General features: G+C 55.9%; 1 protein-coding gene across 1 annotated transcript in view; it reads left to right on the forward strand.

The window, feature by feature from the left end:
- Positions 1-1,569: 1,569 nt before the first annotated feature.
- Positions 1,570-18,090, forward strand: part of BCAN (brevican) — an 18,878-nt gene continuing 2,357 nt past the window's right edge. Inside the window, 11 exon segments of the mRNA XM_042441080.1 lie at positions 1,570-1,705; positions 6,919-7,014; positions 7,981-8,373; positions 8,696-8,870; positions 9,301-9,428; positions 9,817-10,110; positions 10,538-10,858; positions 11,330-11,953; positions 11,955-12,482; positions 16,199-16,306; positions 17,727-17,885. Of these exon segments, the coding sequence (XP_042297014.1) occupies positions 6,927-7,014; positions 7,981-8,373; positions 8,696-8,870; positions 9,301-9,428; positions 9,817-10,110; positions 10,538-10,858; positions 11,330-11,953; positions 11,955-12,482; positions 16,199-16,306; positions 17,727-17,885 (2,818 nt within the window). The 5' untranslated portion in view covers positions 1,570-1,705; positions 6,919-6,926.

Here is an 18,090-nt window from a genome sequence, read left to right on the forward strand (position 1 = left end):
TGAGCGAGTCCTGCCATTGAAAGCCTCCTGACAGGGCTGGCATAACTCTGAGATGGATTCAAGGCAAGCAACAGCAACAGCCAAGCCTTCTCTGTCTTGTTGCCAGGCTCCCCATTTTACGCACCAGCAATAATGCCAGGTGGGGGCTGTGGGATCCGGCCCATGGCTCCTGTGGCATGGAAGGTAGCCATGTTGGGGGGGGGGGGGGGTCTTGGCTGCTGCAGAGAAAGGCCCACTTGGCTTTCCGGGCAGCAAGGCAAGGCAAGGCACGGAACTGCTCCTGGCATTGGCTGCCAAGGGCCGGATTTGGCAGGAGCCGAATGGAGCCTCTTTCTCCCCCCCCATCCAGCCCCACTTCCTTCCAGTCCTGGGTGTTATTCATCCAGAGGCAAGCTGGGCTCCTCAGGGCTACAAAGACCTCTGAAATATGTTCAAAGCGGCTCCAAGGAGCAGCTTAATTTGGAGAGGGAGGGCTGGCAAGTCCAGCCTAAGGCAGGCCTGCTTTTCCTCATTTGAAAAGTGCAGTTGGCCGCAGAAAGTGTTCCCAGAAAGTGGAGTGGAGTGGAAGGGCATGGGGAAGTTCAAAGCCTTCCCTTGCTCTGCCAGCCCTTGGCAACAAAGGAGGGGACTGGGGAGAGGAGCCACCAAGACCCCCACCCAAAGGCCCCTCCCTCCGCCTCCGTCTCCCAGGAGGGCAAGGAGGGAGCCAGCGACGCCCCTCGCCTTGGCCCCTTCCCCAGAAAGCCCCACAGCTGCTGCTGCTGCTGCTGCTGCCCTTCCTGCCCCAGGGGAGCAGCCACCAAGGAGGCCCTGGGTCTCTGTGGGCCACGCAGGGACACTTGGAGGGAAGGAGGCTCTGCTCAAGATCTGGGCCCAGGTGGCAGAGCTCAGGTCCCGGCCCCACTCCTTCTCCCCAAGGGAGGCAATATGGCCCCCGTGGGGCCCAGGCCTCCCAGCTCCAAAGAGGAGCTCCTGGACCAAGGGCTCTTTGGCCACTCCAGAGTGGCCCCTGGGTGCCAGGATGCGGTGGCCCTTGGCCTCTTTGCCAGGAGGCTCCATGCCTTCCCTGCCCTCGGTGGGACCCTCCGGACAGGGACTTGTGGGCCCTGCTGGTGCCCCCTGCTTGACCAGAGGCAAGGGATGGGCATGGCTGGTTGGAGGGAGGGAGCAGGGAAAGGGCTCTCTGGCCACTCTTGGCCCTTCTTCTTCTTCTTCTTCTTCTTCTTCTTCCTCCTCTTCTCCTTCTGGGCCCCAGGGGCCTCCCTCCTCCCAGCAAGGGCCGGGCATGGACCCCGGGTACCCCAGCCCTCCTCTCTCTGCCTGGGCCTTGGGGGCAAACCCTGCGGGGCCCAGTGGGCTCCTATGGGGAGGATCAGGAGGAGGAGGAGGATCCCCGACTGGTCCTGACCCTGAGTGAGAATTGAGCCAGTCCTTTCTTTTCCCGGCAAGGGACCCTCCTCCCACTCCCCCAATGGCTTTCTGGCTGTCTTTGGGGGGAGGGAGGGAGGGAGGGAGGGGAGGACCTTCCCGGCTCCTTCCTCCTCCTCCTCCTCCTGCTTTTGGCCGGGGCTCCTTCCTTCTCTCCTCGGTGCTGCATTGCCCACAGACTGCGCCAGCGGCGCCCAGGAAGGGAAAGTTCCTCTCCTCCTGGCTGCAGGGTCTTCCCCTCCGGAGCTCCATCCTCCTCCTCTTCCTTCCGGGGCAGGTGAGCCTCCTCTTCCTCCTCCTCTGGCAAAGGGTCTCTGGGTCTCCTGGGGTCCGTCTGCTTCCTTTCTTCCTGGGGAGTCCCAGGGCTGGGGGTCCTGCCTGGCGCGGCCCCTTTCCTCCGGGGCCAGAGTCAGCAGCCACGGGGCAAAGAGGGGCATCCTCGCCCGGAGACCAGGGGATGGGGCTCAGCCTGCATGTCCCTTTGAGTTTCCCAGGCAAGGCAGGATTTGAACCCAGGTCCAGCAGAGGCCTTTGCTCCCAGGTAAGTCCCGGGCCAGCCCTGCCAAAGGCTGCTTCAGCCGTGTCCCAGATGCCATTTGCCCTCCTTCTGCCCCTAGGAAGGCACCAGGAGCCTGCAGCCAACTCCTGCTGGGAACCGAACACAGTCCCCTCCTTCAGTTGGGCCCCTGGGGTTTTTTTTGGGGGGGGGGAGTCTGGCCCTGGGAAGCCGGCAGCAAGCCCTCTCCATGGGGCGAGGGGTCTCCATAGGGGCAGCCCAGAAAGCCCTCGCCAGGGTCCCATGGAAGAGGGCAGCTGGGCCAGTCCTGACCCGGGGCTCCCAGTCCTTTCACTTTGAACTGACTTGAGCTCTGGGGAACCGGGAGAAGAAGAGCTCTTTGCTGCCAGACAGCATCACCCATTATCCCCTGGAAAGTGGTGGCCTTTGCTCCATTTGGGAGAGCAAATCCCAGAGGAAGCGGAGGGAGGGCAGGGGGGCGCCTGGCAAAGGGCCTAGAAGGGGGCTCTGGGGCTGGGGGACCAGGCTCCAGGGGCCTCCATGGCCTTCTGGGAGGTCAGGAACTGGCTGGGCCCAAGGAGACACACACAGAGAGAGTTCCTGCATGTTAAGCAGGTGGGTCACTGGAGGTGGCCCTTGGGGCAGGGAAGTTGTTGGCTCCCTGGGGCCCTGGGCGAGGGATGCCTTGAGGGGCCACCTTTCTTCCTCCCCACTGTGCCTCTGCTGCCACCCCAGAAGGCTGCCCTGGGGCTCCTCTGCCAAGGGCTGCTCATCTGCTGAGGGCAAGGAGTTGGGGAGGCTGTGGGCTTCCCTTTGAGCTCTTGAGGGGGTCCTTGGCCTGGAAGGAGGGCAGGGCAGGCATGGGCTGGGCAGGGGCTGGGGGCAGAAGGGGGTCTCCCCAGCTGGGCTGGACCATGGCTCTCCCACCAGTCTGCCATCTCAGGAAGCCTGCCCTCGTCTTGCCTATCAAAACAGGGGGGCTTCTGGGACCCTTCTGTGGCTGGCTTTCTTTCCGGATTTGGGCGTTGTGACTAGTTCCTTGGCCTTCTTGCCTCTGGCCCTGGGACGCAGCTGGAAGGCTGCTTCTGAGTTGTGGCAGGGGTTCTCTCCTTGCTCCACAGTCCAGACAAAGACGGGGCCCAGTGAAGGAAGGCCTCCAGGCCCCATCCTTCACCCAGCAGAGAGAGGCTGAGCCCTGAACCCATGGCCCACGAGGGAGGGAGGGGCAGGAATCCTCTGTGCTTTTTTGGGGGGGGGGGGCTTTGGGAGCCAAGAGGCACGAAGGCACTTTTGCCCCCACAGCAGTGAAGCAGACCCTGGTGCCCTCCCTCACATCAGACAAGGGCAACCTTTTTGATGCCAGGCCCCACTTTTCAGGGCCCATACCTTGCCCTCAAGGTACCCCTTAGTTAGTGGCACTGGATGGAGCTCCACAGATTTGAAAAGGAACGACATACAAAACAGATAAAACAGGTCATTTCTTTCATTTTGTATTTTTGTGTTTAAATTTCATTACAAGCGAATAAAATCTCCCAATTAACACTCAATTCATTAGCATTTCCAAAGACTGACCTTATTATTAACCAATAACATTCTCTCCCACTCGTTATTCAGAAATGAAATCCCAGCCAGGGACGTAGCTAGGATTTTAGGAAGGGGGGGGTCCAGACTAAGTGCCACCATTATAATGGGGCTTGAGTGCGGCGGCGCAGCAGCACACACCATTCATTTTTCTAATGGAAGGGGGGGGGGTCCGGACCCCCAGATCCCCCCCCTTGGCTACATCCCTGTCCCAGCACAACACTTGGTTCATTCTTACTGAGTTGCAAACGCATAAAGGGGCTCCCCACATGAGACTGGCCCTTGAACCCCATCCCGGCTGCCCCATGGGATTGCCAGTGCCATAGTGGATGGCAAGGGGGCACCGGTGGCACACTTGAGGGGTGGCAGAGGGGTATTTCTCTGCCTCCCTCAAGGCCCTGAGCTCAGGACTGGAGGAGGATGGCACATTTCCCTTCTAGCAATGCAATGTCTTCAGAGCCATCAGACTTGCAAAGGAAGGCTTTACTTACGTCCTGATGGCCAATCCCCAAACTCCTTGGCAGCATCCAGGGGAGAGCAAAGCCTGTGCTGGGACAGTCAGATGCCTTTCTTTCGCCTGAATGTGGGCCTCATCCTGTCTGCCTCTCTTGGTCTTGGTCATAGCATGCACACCTTTTCACACCTGCAGCAACTGGCTTTAAACCCCTGATCTTGTTTGTAGGACAGTCATGTTCTCTTCTAGTGCATCATTATTCTGACCATCTTGTGGACTTCTAAATCGATGAGGGGCTGTTGCAGAGGAAATGAAGCCATAACAAAGAGGCAAGTGGCAGAGGTGTCCTCTGCAATGTCTCACATTTGGAGAGGTGAGCTTGCAAATCTGTCCTTGGTATGAAAGGCAAGTAGAGGAAGGTATTAGAATTAGCCCCTCTTTTCTTCTCCCCAAATGTTGGGAGAAGTGACTGAATGTGTCCATGGCCCTATTTCCCCCTCACCCCAAAAGAGGAGGGGACACAATGCTGCTCCCCCCAGAAGAAAGGCACACATGCTGCTTGCAATGCTCCTTGGACGGCTGCCAGAGGTGGACGCAATGCTGCTGACTCACTTCTCAGCTGCAGAAGCCTGGGATGCAGCTCCTGCATGTGTCTATGCGCATGGGACAGGTGCATGTGAACGACAGGCAAAGGGAAGGAGCATGAAGAGAGGCATGCCCCCTTCCTTCTCTGAATGCTGATGCAGCATTTTGCAGCATTTTAAAAGCCATTGAATGAATGCAAAACCCACATTCGGGGACTGACCAAATCCTAGCTCACCGATGTGTGCAAGCTTTCAAGAAACCCCGACTTTTTTTGACAGTCTAGGTACCACCATAATAATGTTTTTAAAAAGAAAAGAAATAGAAATAGGAGGACAAACAGCCCCCCTCCAATAGGCTTGTGTGTGTGTGTGTGTGTGTGTGTGTGTGTTGTGTGCCAAGAAATCCAGGCTCAAGACTTGAGGCAGAGGCACTTCTCTCTCTCTCTCTCTCTCTCTCTGTTGGGTGCCAAGTTTCACAGCATCCAGTTAGGATGCTCCAGTGGCACCCTGGGCTTTGTCACTTCAGACTTCTCTCACAGGCGGAGATCTAGTGACTCAACTCACTACAAATCTCCCTCCAGGGCTCTGTATAGCAGGGCCTAGTCCTCCTCCAGGGAGGCTGCCAGGGCCCCCTTTCCATGGCTCAAGCCCTGGGAGGCCAAGGAAAGCGCCCTGGCTCTGGACCAGAGGGACCGGCGGGGCTGGCAGGGCAACGTGAGCGGCCTGAGAAGCAGCTGCGGAAGCCTTCTCCTTTCTTCTCCCCCTCCTGCTTTAAGGGAGAAAAGGCCCTGCTGTGGTGAGGCAGGCAAGCTGTGCTCCGAATGCCTTGCCCTGGCACAAAGGGAGCCCTCTTTCCCTGCCCTCCCCCTGTTTTCTCCCAGAGAATAAATCTCCAAAGGCCCAGGGAAGGAAAGGGGGTCTTGGGTCAGTGTCTCTCCCTGGCATCCATGGAGAAGGAGGGCCTGGAGGGCAGCGGGGCTGGCAGAGGCTCAGCCCTGTGACTAATGGCAGGAAGGGATTGGTGCCCACTCTCTCCCTCGCCCCTCGTGGCACAGCTGAGCTGGGCAAAGGAAAAGGCCACTGTGGGAATGGTGAGCGAATGGACCCCTTTGAGCAAAGGAGGCTTTGCTCAAGGCCTGTGATTAAAGGCTCCCTTCAGCCACAAAAGAGGGGAAATCTTGGCCTGCCAGTCTTCCTGAGGAGGATTTGTTCTGCTCAGAGTTTCCATCTGAGTCTCCTTTTTGCTGAACTCGGCTGAGAGAGCTGCCAGGCCTCTTTTGCAGGGCATCCGGAGGCAGAGATCGCCCTCCCAGATCCCAGATCTCTCCCTTCAGTGCCCTTCCATGGGGCACCATCCTGAGGAATAAGGGGTTCACGGCCTCCATTTCATGGTTTCCCCACTTTGGGGCATTTCTCTGCCCTCTAAAAGCCTGAACTCCTTGGAGAGTGATCCACTGATGGTCATTTCCTCTCCCTTTGTGGACAAGTCTTCCACGAAAGTGTCCAGAATCCCAGCAGTCATGCTGGCTGGGACCTTTGCGGAGTCCCATCCAAAGGGCAACTCTTCTGAGCCCTGGGCCCTCCTCCCCACCGGCTTCCTTTCCCTCCTGGGTTTCAAGAGCTCCAAACGAAAGGCTGTTTTGCAAAAGGCAAAGGCAAAGGGAGAGGGAAGGCAGACAGATAAATTCTCAGAGTAAATGGAGCAGAGACAATGGCGTCTGGTCCCAGGGAAAGGTCAGCAGAGGCCCTCCTTCTTGATCTTCCCTGGAGAGCAGCTGAGCCCCAGAGGGACCTGGATGGACCAAGGCCAGCCTTTGGGCCGCTTACGGACCAAGGTCCGACGGGTTCTGACATTTTGAGAGTGGCCAGGCCCTCTCAGAGCATGGAAGAGGGACCTTTTAATGGTTGAGGCTGTATCTGTCTCTTCGTTATTATGCTTTATGTGCTTTTAAACTGAATTAAATTAGTGTTTCTTGATGGGATTGCTTCTTGGATTGTAGCCTCGGGTACAATACACTGTTTATCTGTGCTTTTGTTTCAGCCTGTCTTGTGAGCTGCCTTGAGTTTGAGAGAAAGGCATGGTATTAAATAAATGAAGACATTTTAAAATGCCAAAGCATCCCATGCCAGGGGGATGGCGAATCTGCTCCAGGCTTTAGCCTGAACTTTAACAAAGCTCCATCCAAGAAGAACTGGGCTCTTCTTCCTCTGAAATAGGTTCAGCACCTTAGACTGCTCCTTTCACGTTTGGACTAAGACTCGGAGCAACCGTACTGTCGTTCCCCCCCCCCCTTGATCCAGGAGCCCCCACCGGCTGCCCCTCTAACTCTTTTTAAATATCTCTCCCCCAACAGATGCCATAATGGCCTCCACCATTATGTTGGTGCTCGTCTCCAGTCTGGCCCAGTTTGCCCCCACGGGGGGCTTCCACTTCTCCAGGGAAAGCACAGGTAATGATGGGGGTGAGGGCAGGGGCACAGAGACTGCCGGTCTCACCCTGCGCCAGGCTCCATGGCTGCCGTCCGGCAGTGGGGAGGGGGTGGGCTGGACAAGGGCAGCTCTGGATGTCAGTCTTGCAAAGGGAAAAGGTTGCTTTTATCCACAGGCACTGGAAGGCTTGGGGAGAAGCATCCACTATCTGTGTCAGTGTGTATATTTAGGGGGAGGAATAACCCTGAATCCCCTCGGCACCCACACCTTTCCCCACATCTTGCCTAATGGAAAGATCTGGAGACTCCAGAAGCAAGCGTGCATTTGTGCACATCTTTTCTGTGGGTCAAATAAAGCCTCAACACGAGGGCAGATGTGGAGATGATGCTCATGGGCCGCACATGGCAGAGCTTGGCTTTCCAGCTCAAGCGCCACCATTTTGCGCCTGTCAGCAGATGGCAGCCTTCTTCTGTGAAAGTTCCTGCAAGAGAGTTATTTTCTCAAAGAGAGAGTCTGTCTTCGTCTGTTTCAGGATCACATTGAAATGTGGGGTGAGGAAGAGGAGGAGGAGGAGGAGGAAGAGAAGGGGTCTTGTGCCTCTTTAGACTCTTGATTTGTTTCATAGATTTCTGTGCTCTTCCTCAGAAGGAACACATTAGTTCCCAAGAGAGAGTTCTAGTGTCTGTTCTCCTGTTCTCTCCTACAGTTCCCAAGGCATCCTTCCTGATCTGATCCCCAGTTCCTCCCCTCTTAGAGAAGCCTGGGGAATTGTGGTGCAGGGGTGCTCTACTAGAGCTCTCCATTCTTCACCCAGTTGTCAAATGCCAGGATTTCACAGGCGGTGGAACCACACTAGTTCCATGGGGGAATGAAGTGGCATAAGCCTCCAGTGCAGATCCACCCGGAGAGCCTGGAAAGGAACCCAGAGTCCCAGCTGTGTACCCAGAAGCCCTATCAGTGACTCCTTCTTTGCTTCTTCCCTCCAGACGACCTCAAAGCCCTGCAGGTCTCCATCCCCAGGCAGCCTCCTGTCCGAGCGGTGCTGGCAGGCAGCCTGACCCTCCCCTGCTACGTCACCTACCTGCGCCCGCTGCCCACCTCTGGGACCGGGGGCCGCCATGCCATCCAGGGGGCGCCCCGGGTGAAGTGGACCTTCCTCTCGGAGGGCCAGGAGGCAGAGATCCTTGTGGCCCGCGGCCTGAAGGTCAAAGTGAGTGAGGGCTACCGAGACCGGGTGGCCCTCCCCTTCTACCCGGACTCCCCCACGGACGCCACCCTGGTCCTGAACGAGCTGCGCTCCAACGACTCCGGCGTCTACCGCTGCGATGTCCAGCATGGCATTGAGGACGGCCATGACCTGCTGGAGGTGAAGGTCAAAGGTAACCCCCTTGCACCTGGCCAGAGGGTCTTGTCCATCTGGATGTAGCACGAGACGGGAGGCTGAAGGGGGTTTATGGGGATCTTCCATGAATTCCTTTGCCAAACATTGAAACTACCAAAGCCCCTTCAGAGTGTGTGATGGAGCCAGGTCTGTGGGGAAGGGGTGAAACCCAGCCCCTCCTGCTTTGCAGCTCCAAGGTGGGCTGTGGGTGCGGATCCACTTTTGCTTTTAGTCTGAAGCTCAGACTCTGGAGAGGGCCCCCTGAGATCTTCAGAACCAAAGCATGTCTTAATGTTCTTCCTTCCCTTCCTGCCTGGCAGGGGTGGTGTTCCTCTACCGAGAAGGCTCCTCTCGGTACGCCTACACCTTTGCAGGGGCTCAGGAGGCCTGCGCCCGGATTGAGGCCGAGATTGCCATCCCTGAGCAGCTATATGCAGCCTACCTGAGTGGCTATGAGCAATGTGATGCGGGGTGGATCGCCGACCAAACCGTCAGGTAGCCCAAGAGAGCCACGGGCTTCTATAGGACACTTTGGAAGGGAGGGATGTAGTTAGATTTCCAAAGCAAGTTTTGTTCCAGTCCCAATGCCTCCACAGGCTCCTTTGGTGGGAATGGGGGAGATGCCGGGGCCTTCTTGGTGGCTGCTCCTCACTCCCTCCCTCCCCAGGGAGGCCAAGGTAGCCCTGTCCCTGGTCTCCTTCTGCTGGAAACACCTGCAGCCAGATAGGCTTCTAGAGCTTAAAAGAAACTTTCCAAGGTGAATCTGAACTTCTTTTTTCTGGAGGGGACCAGGCTTAATGTTTGGACTAACAGCCAGAGAAGAGTCCACCCACCCAGCCCAACATGGGACCTCCTCTGGTCTCACCTCCCCTGGGCTCTTCCTGTGGGTAGAAAGAGCCATGCCTTGTACCCTCTGCCCCAACAGGTACCCCATCCAGACCCCGAGGGAAGCCTGCTACGGGGACATGGAGAGCTTCCCGGGTGTCCGGAACTATGGCGTGGTGGACCCCGAAGACATGTATGACGTCTACTGCTACGTGGAGGAGCTCTACGGTGAGTGGAGTGGCCTGAGGGAGAAAGGAGCGCTTCCTGCCGCGGCCCAGATGGAGCAGAGGGCATGACCTGGCAGATGGTCTTTAGAGTCCTTTTTGTCACCTTGGTCAAATATGAGCAGCTGCCCAGTGGCATGGGAAGGGCTCGCTGGTATTTGGTGGGCTCTGCTAGGTGGCTTCCCTTCAGCCTGGAAGTTTTAGGCTGGCAGAATGGAGCTGGAGCATAAACTTGACTGGTTGTACCATTGTCATAGCCATGAGGATGGCAAGTGGGTCACTCCTCTGTAGCTTGGTTCCCTTTGCCCTCCATAGTCCACAGGAATCCATCTAAGGGGAGTGTTAAGCTAATGCCCATGTTTCGCCTGACACTTCATCTCTGCTTGTTGCAGGAGAGCTCTTTGTGGTCAGTTCCCCAGAGAGGTTTACGTGGGCTGAGGGCAGAGCCGAGTGCGAGGCGCTTGGGGCCACCATGGCCACCACAGGCCAGCTCTACGCCGCGTGGAACGAAGGGCTGGACCACTGCAACCCCGGCTGGCTGGCCGATGGCAGTGCCCGCTACCCCATCGTCACCCCCCGGGAGAAGTGCGGGGGCAACGTGCCCGGGGTCAAGACCCTCTTCCTCTTCCGTAACCAGACCGGCTTCCCTGATCCCCGGAGCAAATATGACGTCTTCTGCTTCCGAGGTAAAGACCCGGCTTCCCCTCCGTTGGGGGCCAACACCTGCTCCATCTGTGCCCAAACAAGGGGCAAGCTCAGCCCAGAGAAGCTGAGATGGTGGCACTGTTTCCCTTCTGGGTGAAATTTTGAGCATTATTGCACTTTAGAGAATTTTCTCTGTGAAAAATGCACTTTAAAAACTTCCCTACTTTTTCTCACTGCAAAAACACGCTGCTTTTCTCTACAGAAGCTCATTGGAAACCCATGGTTTCCTGCATAAGTGAATTTATTAAAAAGAAGTTCTGAAATGTGTATGTATATATATATATATATATATATATATATATATATGCACATTTGTGTAGGGCTGGCATCCCTGTGCTTGAAGGTCCCCCCTCTACCCCAAAGGAGGTCCAAATTCAATAATGACCACCCCTTTCTTTCTGCCCACAGAAGAGAGCCACCCTTTGCCCGAGTCTCCGGCCTCCGAGGCCGAGGGCAGCCGGGAAGTGGTGACCGTCACCGAGAGGATGGAAGAGCTGTGGCTGCCTCGGGCGGAGGCCAACGTGGCGGATGTAGCAGCAAAGGAGTCCCGGGGGGCCATCTACGCAGTGCCCCTCTCCCAGGACCTCCCTGAGGAAAAGCCGAGCAGTGAAACCGAGGAGGCTGTGGCCCCCCAAGAAGAGCCCAAGGCAGGCCCCGGGAGGTGCCATCTCAGCCCCCCGGGAGAGGAGACAGGGCAAGGAGGCTGCACAGAGGGACACAGGCAGATGGGTAGGTGGGGAAGAAGGGCAAGGGGGGGTCTGTCTGTTGGGGGTGGCCTGGGAGGGTCATTGGGGCAGCATTCCTAGCCTGCCTTTGTCTGCCTGGAATCTTGCAGTTAGGGCTCAACAGAGTAGACTCATGGAGTCGGTAAATCCCATGGATTCAATGGGACTCCCTTTGTCGGAACTAAAGATAGAATTCAGGTCATGATGAATCCAAAAACCTACATCCTATATAGAAAGATGCTTCTTTGGGAGGCCATGACTAGGAGGAGCCCAGACTGACAATAATCGTTGCAGCATGGGACTTCTGTGCAAAATGTGTGCATGGCTGTTTTGTGGGAAAAGCAGCATTGTCTGCAAAGAAAGCAGAATATTCCGTGAAGAAAAACAACAACAACAGGTGTCTGTTTAGCACAGGAGAAGTCTCCTGGAAAGAGGCTTTAACCCTCCCATTTATGATTCTCTTTGGCTTTTGCAGAGGAAGAGGAGAATGGAGCCTTCATCACAGAAGAGGAGGAGGAGGAGTGGATGATGCATCCCATCCAAATCCAAGAGGGAGGCAGAGAGGAAGAGGCGGAGGACTATGATCCATCTGCAGCGCCAGAGGTCACTCCCGAGGAGACCACAGCGGCAGACCTCGCACTCCAGACTGGTCAAGAAGGGACTGAAATCTCCACAGTGGCCCCCAGCACCACCGCCAGCAGCAGCAGCTCTGAAGACCAGGAGGAGGAGGAGAATGGGCCCCGGGGTGTCCATGGCCCAGCGGATCCTGCCCTGCCACTTTCTCAGGAGGAGCATGGAGGGGAGGTGGATCGCGACCATGTGGATGACTCCAAAGAAACCCCTCCAGACATGGCTGCCGAGCAAAAGGTCATCCTTCCTCTGGAGCAGATGGCTAGGAATGCCTCCGTCCGCCACGGTCACCTTGAGGGGGATGGAGGAGATGAAGAGGATGGCGGGTGGCGCGAGGAGGCCTCAAGCGCCACTGCCCCCACCTCAGTATGGATGATGACCTTGCCACCCGACGTGGCCACAGCCCCAGAGGGCAGCTTAGCTGTGGGGCTGCCAAGCCCTCCAGGGCCCCCCCCAGGCCAGTGAGTCAAGAGAAGGGGAGTCTTCCGGTGCTGTGCCTTTGGGGCCGGCCATGCCAGGGACCATGACAGTGGCATGGGCTGCCCCACTGCCCAAGGCCCTGAGCACAGTGGCTGGCACCTTGAAGGAGGAGAGCCATGACCACATTGGTACCGTGTGGCTCTTGCCAGGCAATGCCACCAGATCTTCTGCGTCTGGTTCTGGGGATGCCATGGTTGATTTGGGTCGTCCGGTTGGTGCCAGCCCTCCTGAGGAGGAGGAGGAAGAGGAAGAGGAAGAGGAAGATGGGGAGGAGACCACTGAGACGCCGGAGAGAAGCAGCCAAGGTGGCCCACTGGCCAAGGGCAGGGAAAGTGCCTCCTCCACCCCCGTTCCAGCCACCAGCCAAGAAGGGCAGGATGGCAATAATGACGGAGGAGACCTGCCTGGCTTGCCCTTTATGAGCAGGGCATTCACAGCGCCCTCCTTGACCACCGCGCACCCTCTGCCCGCCCTGCCCACCGAGAGGGCCAGCCTGGGAGCCGGGGGAAACATCTCAGGTAACCCTTTGGGCTGTGCAGCCTTGATGGCCTTGGCCGCCTTTTTGGCTGATCTCACCCACTAAACCCGGACTAACGGCCGCCGCCAGGGCCCCCTTCCGAAGCCACCTTTCCCCAACCCCTCCCTCCATGTCCTCCTTCTTTCTCTCTCTTCCTCCTGGACTGGGGAAGGACTGGGAACCAGAGAAGCACACTGTTTTGTCCAAGAGACCCTGGGACACTTGTTCCAATGGAGTGCATGCTCTCTCTAAATCTCTCCTACTTCTGTGAAGTGTTTTAATGACTGTTTCCATGAAAAACAAGCAGGGAAGGAGACTGGCTCTGCTGGCCACACCGAGACTCATGGTGCCAGCAGAAAAAGGGAGGAGAAGTTCACTAAGCAAACAAAAAAGCAGCTTTCTAAAGAAAACGCAGCTGGCTGGATGCCTCTACTACCCCTTGTCTCTCTCTCGCTCTCTCTTTCTCTCTCTGTGTTCGCCTCGCCTGCCTTTCCTTCCTCCTCCTGTGTGCCTTTCCTTGTCCTCACACTAACCGACTAACACTCCGGGTGGGATGCAAACATGGCACTTCTGGCTCTGGCTCGGGGTCAGGATGCCCTCTGCTGCCCTTGAAAGGTTCCTTCTTCCTCTTCAGTTTGCACAACAAAGTGTGTGTATGCGTGCGCATGTGCATGTGTGTGTGCGTGTGTGTGTGTGTGGGGAGAGGCAATGGGGGGATCACCCAAACTCAACTGTTATTTCTTCTCAGGGGAGATCCAGAGGGTTTTTCAACTTCTGAGCTCAATATGGGACCCCCACCTGAATGACCCTTTTGTGGGCACAGGGGGCTGGGGGCGGCCGGGGGAGGCCCGATTCTGCCCTGAGTCACCAAGTGCATCTCACGGGAGAGGAAGACCTCCAAATGCCAGTACTGGCAGTTCTTCCAAACGCTGTCACTTTCTATCCGAAGCTGCGGCGGAATCCAAATACAGGAGAGCTGCCCAGGGAATCCCGCTTCCTGACGCCCCACAGCTCTCCCCACCCGCCCCAAAGCAAAGCCAATGAGTTCCTTGTTGGCAAATCTGGCACATCTCAGGAGACAGAGAGATGGATGGATGGAAAGGCCTTGCATCCCACAGCCCTCCCCATCACCAGCAGAGGACATGTTCTTCAAAGCAATGTCCTCGTCTCCCAAACCAGCTCAGAGGACTCTGGCGTGTTCCCATCAAGGATGCAGGTCAGACTATTCTTAGCCCAGGAGCTGAGTTTTCTCGTGGGGAGGACAAGGAAGAAGGGAGGCCCTGACTGGGACATGGGCCTTTGGAAACAAACAGGGGCAAGGGGCTGAAATTACAGCACAGGGCTCTTATACCTTGGAGCAGTTGCTTTCCACAAGGAACACCTGCTGAAATGAATGCATTGAAGATAGAGGAGTCCTGGCCCACATTTGTGCCTGTGACCTCTATGTAGGTGCTCCGGGGCATGTGGCTCCACCCTTATGATGGAGCTTCCCTGGGGCATCACTCACATGCGAGGGAACCATCCACAGATGGACACGGGGAGAGGGTCACCCTCCTTGCCCCACAGCTCCCAAGAAACCACTGCCAGGGTCCTCTTGCCTGATCCTACTGAATGAGGAGCACAGAGGAAACCCACCTCTCTCTCCCCTTGATTTAAAACATCATGCAGCCCTCCAGCGAGGATTGGATCTATTCCCAGCTATTGGTGGGGGATGCAGGGGGTATCAGTTGACTTGGAGAACTGTGGGGTGCCTTCTTCCCTGCTTTAGAGTCAGCGGTCATGAGTTTTGGACAAGTGAATATTAAGAGACCTCAATGGCTTTTGGAAAGCTGGCCGTTGTGGACCATGCGCCAGAAACATCACATGGGTGGGAAACAGTGGTCGAGCAGGGATTCAAACCCCAGTCTATCAAAGGAGTTCTAGTCCAACACTCAAATCATCACACCATTCTGTCTGCAATGTGGCAGCCCTGTCCCAAGGTTTTCTTGGACAGATCCATTGAGAGGAGGATGGCCTTTCGTCTTCCTTGGAGGCTGAGAGAGAGGGACGGTGCCCAAGGGCAGCCAGAGGGTTTCCACGGTTGGGCAGGGATTTCTTTTGAACCCCGGTTGGCCGGACTCCTGGTCCAATGCATAAACCATCCTGGCTCCCTTCCAACATGCCAGAGGAGCCTTAATAAGAGGGAAACGTACTAAAAAGGAGAGAGACAGAGGAAGCTATTTCCCAGAAAAGAACGCATCCCTGTCTGAGAACACAAGCGGCAGCGGAGCCTCTGGCACCTTTAAAGAGTCAGAAAAACCTGTCACAGCGGGAGCCTTTGTGGTTCTGGATGGAAAGGGCTGGTGGGACGCCTTTCTTGTTCCTGCCGCTGTAATGTGGCCTCTTCCTGTGACCGCTTGCATCATCCACACTTGGAAGGAAATGGCTTCTTCTGGGCAGGGAGAAAACCTGGGAGCACAAGCCTCCTTGGGAAGGAGCAGCTGCTGGCATTCCTCTCCCTTGGGCATCCCTACCGAGGCCTGGGCACCGTCCCTGGCATGCCATCCCCAGCCATGTGGATCCTCTCCCTCCAAAAAGACCTCCTCCAGCCCCACTGTCAGCCCCCAAAGGTCTGGGGCATGGAAGAGCGGATGGAAGGAGACAGGTTTGGGGATGGGGGAAAGGCACCAGAGAGAAGGTGGGTTTTTGGAGGGAGACTGCCTCATAACCCAGGGAAATTGGAGACAACAGTTTTGCAAGAGGGCAAGGGGCCAAGGCCTTGGTGGGCTGGTCAGCGGGGCAGAGCCAGGACTGGAGGGGGTGGCAGACAGATAGGTACACACAACAACACACAACACAACAAGGAAGTTTATCCCACCTCCCTCCAAAAGTTTTCTGATCAGGCGTGAACTTGGCATGAAATTGCCCAGTGTGTGAGACTTGATGGAGGCACTTGGAATATCAAGTTTGGCCAAGGTCAGTTCATAAATGTGCCTTCTGAAGGAAAAGAAGATAACGCACAAGTTGTAAGTGTCTGTTTGAGGGGCTCCTGGACTTGTTGATGGATTGGGATTGGCTCCCTATGGAAACATAATAAAAATGCACTGGCAGCCCCAAGAACGTACATTGCTAGCACACAGAAAGAAACACTTTGGTGCAGCTGTGTGAATGTTGGGCACAGACTCTGGAGACCAGGGTTCAACTCCCTGCTCAGCCATTGAAAGCCACTGGGTGACTTGTGTGAGTCACACTCTCTCAGCTTCAGAGGAAGGCATGGCAGCAAGCCTCCTCTGAAGGAATCCCCAGAAGCAGGTTGCCATAAGTCAGCCAACTAGGAAGCACATAACAATGGCAATTGAATTGTTCTTCCAGAGGCAGTGTGTTGTTGTGGTTTGAGTGTTGGGCTTAGAGTCTGGGAACCTTTCCTAGTTTCAGGAGCAGCATCTTCTCCCCAACATCCCCTCAGATATCATCTCAGCTCCCAGTCTTCCCTTCTCCAGGCTAAGCATCCGCAGGTCCCTGAGCCGTTCTTCACAGGGCTTGGAGGTTTCCAGACCTTTGGCCATCTTGGTCTCCTTCCTCCAAACACCTTCCAGCTTGTCCAGCTCTTTCTTGGACTGAACTGAAGGTGTGTTGAAGGGTCAAAGGGGTGCCCCTCCTGAAGGATCGGGGCCTTTCCCAAGCGCCACTGACCCCAGGGACCCTCCTCGCTCTCATTCCGGCGGTGTCTGTTTCCAGGTGGCTGCATGCCGGACCCCTGCCGCAACGGAGGCACTTGCCTGGAGGAAGAGGAGCGCAGCGCCTGTCTTTGTCTGCCAGGTTATGCAGGGGAGGCCTGTGAGATCGGTGAGTGTGTGAAACCTGTCCAAAAGGTGGAAGTGCTGTGGAAAACCTCCTGGTGTGGATGATGGGTATGCCGCACATGAGAGGGGGAAGGCTTGGCTGACTTAGCCACACGCAAGGAGCATTTTGGTTGACCAAATAAGAGATGCTCCTGATTATTGCAGGAAGCCCTGTGAAGTACTACAAGGAACTGTCCCCATTTCAAAAAGGGCTTCTCCTCCTGTGTGGCCCAGATATGCCTCGCCTGAAATGGGGCGGTGGACCAAACCTCAGCCCTCCAGGTGTAATTGGACTACAACTCCCACCAGCCCCTAGCCATCAGAGCCAGTGGAAAGTGCCATTCTGACAACCAGCCCAACGGGAAGCGTTCTTCCTCAGAATGGGTGGGCTCCTCATGGGCAAATGTCTGTAGGTTTATGAATGGGTGGATGAATTAAAACTCATGTGGGCCAGAATCCTGCCCATCCCTGCACATGTGTAAATTCTCCTCTGGACTCAGTGGGACGTTTTTTGGCTGATGTCAAGGGCACAGAAGTGGAGCTGTGCATGGATGTGCATTTGGTCACCTGGTGGGTGTCTTGGTTCAGTGGCACAACGTTACAAGGGCTGCGTGGCACAAGTAAGACCTAACTCCTCACACTGAGATTTATTCAGTCCTGACATATGATCTCAGCCACAATTAGTGTACTAAGGTTTATACAGTCAAGCACCAAACCTGGTTTTCATGCCATTCCCACTGACAGCAGCATTTGGGAGAATCATCTCAGCAGAAACACTTGCAGGAAATTCTGGAAGCCCCCTGAACATCGTCAAGGGTGGGTCCCAGAATTGCTTAATTGCAGGCTGAGTCCATTAATTCCTGCCAAAATGAGTCCCTGTCAAAACTGGGAATCTCCTGGCCTGGCAAACTGTGTCATTTGGGTGCCTAATGGACACCCCATAGTTGGCATTCGATCAGTGACCATGGCAAAGTTGCCCTAGGCATGTGGGGTGAATTATTTGGACTAACACAGCATTATTTGGACAGCAACAGCAGAGGTGGAGTTGTGCACATAGCAACACTGTGCATTACAGCTGTAGACTGGGTGACATTTGCAGTTGTGCACTGCAGTTACATGTGGTTGCACACTGCACTGGATCTTGAGAATTGCACAATGGCACCCTGTCGTTGACATGCAATGTTGTTGTTTTGCATTCAGGTGGCATAGTACTGGTGTTGTGTGCCTCCACAGGGGGATATTTACATTGTGCTGAGAGGATGTGGCTCTAGCTGCCCATGTTCAGTTTTCAAAATGCACAGAATCCCCTCCACACACACACACACATTGCTCATGCTGTCTCTATAAAACAACACTTGTATGAAACAGCTCCCTAACCTGGCTTCCTCTTTGGCTCCTCTCGCCTTCCCTCCTTCCCCATCCAGAGCTGGAGCAATGCCGGTCCGGCTGGGACGCCTTCCAGGGCTTCTGCTACAAGCACTTCTCCACTCGGAGGAGCTGGGAGGAGGCCGAGACCCAGTGCCGCCTCCACGGGGGACACCTGGCCAACATCATGACCCCCGAGGAACAGAGCTTCATCAACAGTATGACCGCCACAGGTTTTTAGAGGATCTGCGCATGTTCTTGGTCACAGTGGGGCTTACATTATGGGTGGCTGCGAAAGGTTCCCATGTGGGAGAGACTGTCATAAGGGGGCAGCAGCCTTGGAGATCCCCCCATTCCTGGGCTGAAAGTCCTTCCTTCCTTCCTTCCTTCCTTCCTTCCTTCCTTCCTTCCTTCCTTCCTTCC

This window comes from Sceloporus undulatus, chromosome 9, assembly GCF_019175285.1.
Source record: "Sceloporus undulatus isolate JIND9_A2432 ecotype Alabama chromosome 9, SceUnd_v1.1, whole genome shotgun sequence".
Classification (NCBI taxonomy): domain Eukaryota; kingdom Metazoa; phylum Chordata; class Lepidosauria; order Squamata; family Phrynosomatidae; genus Sceloporus; species Sceloporus undulatus.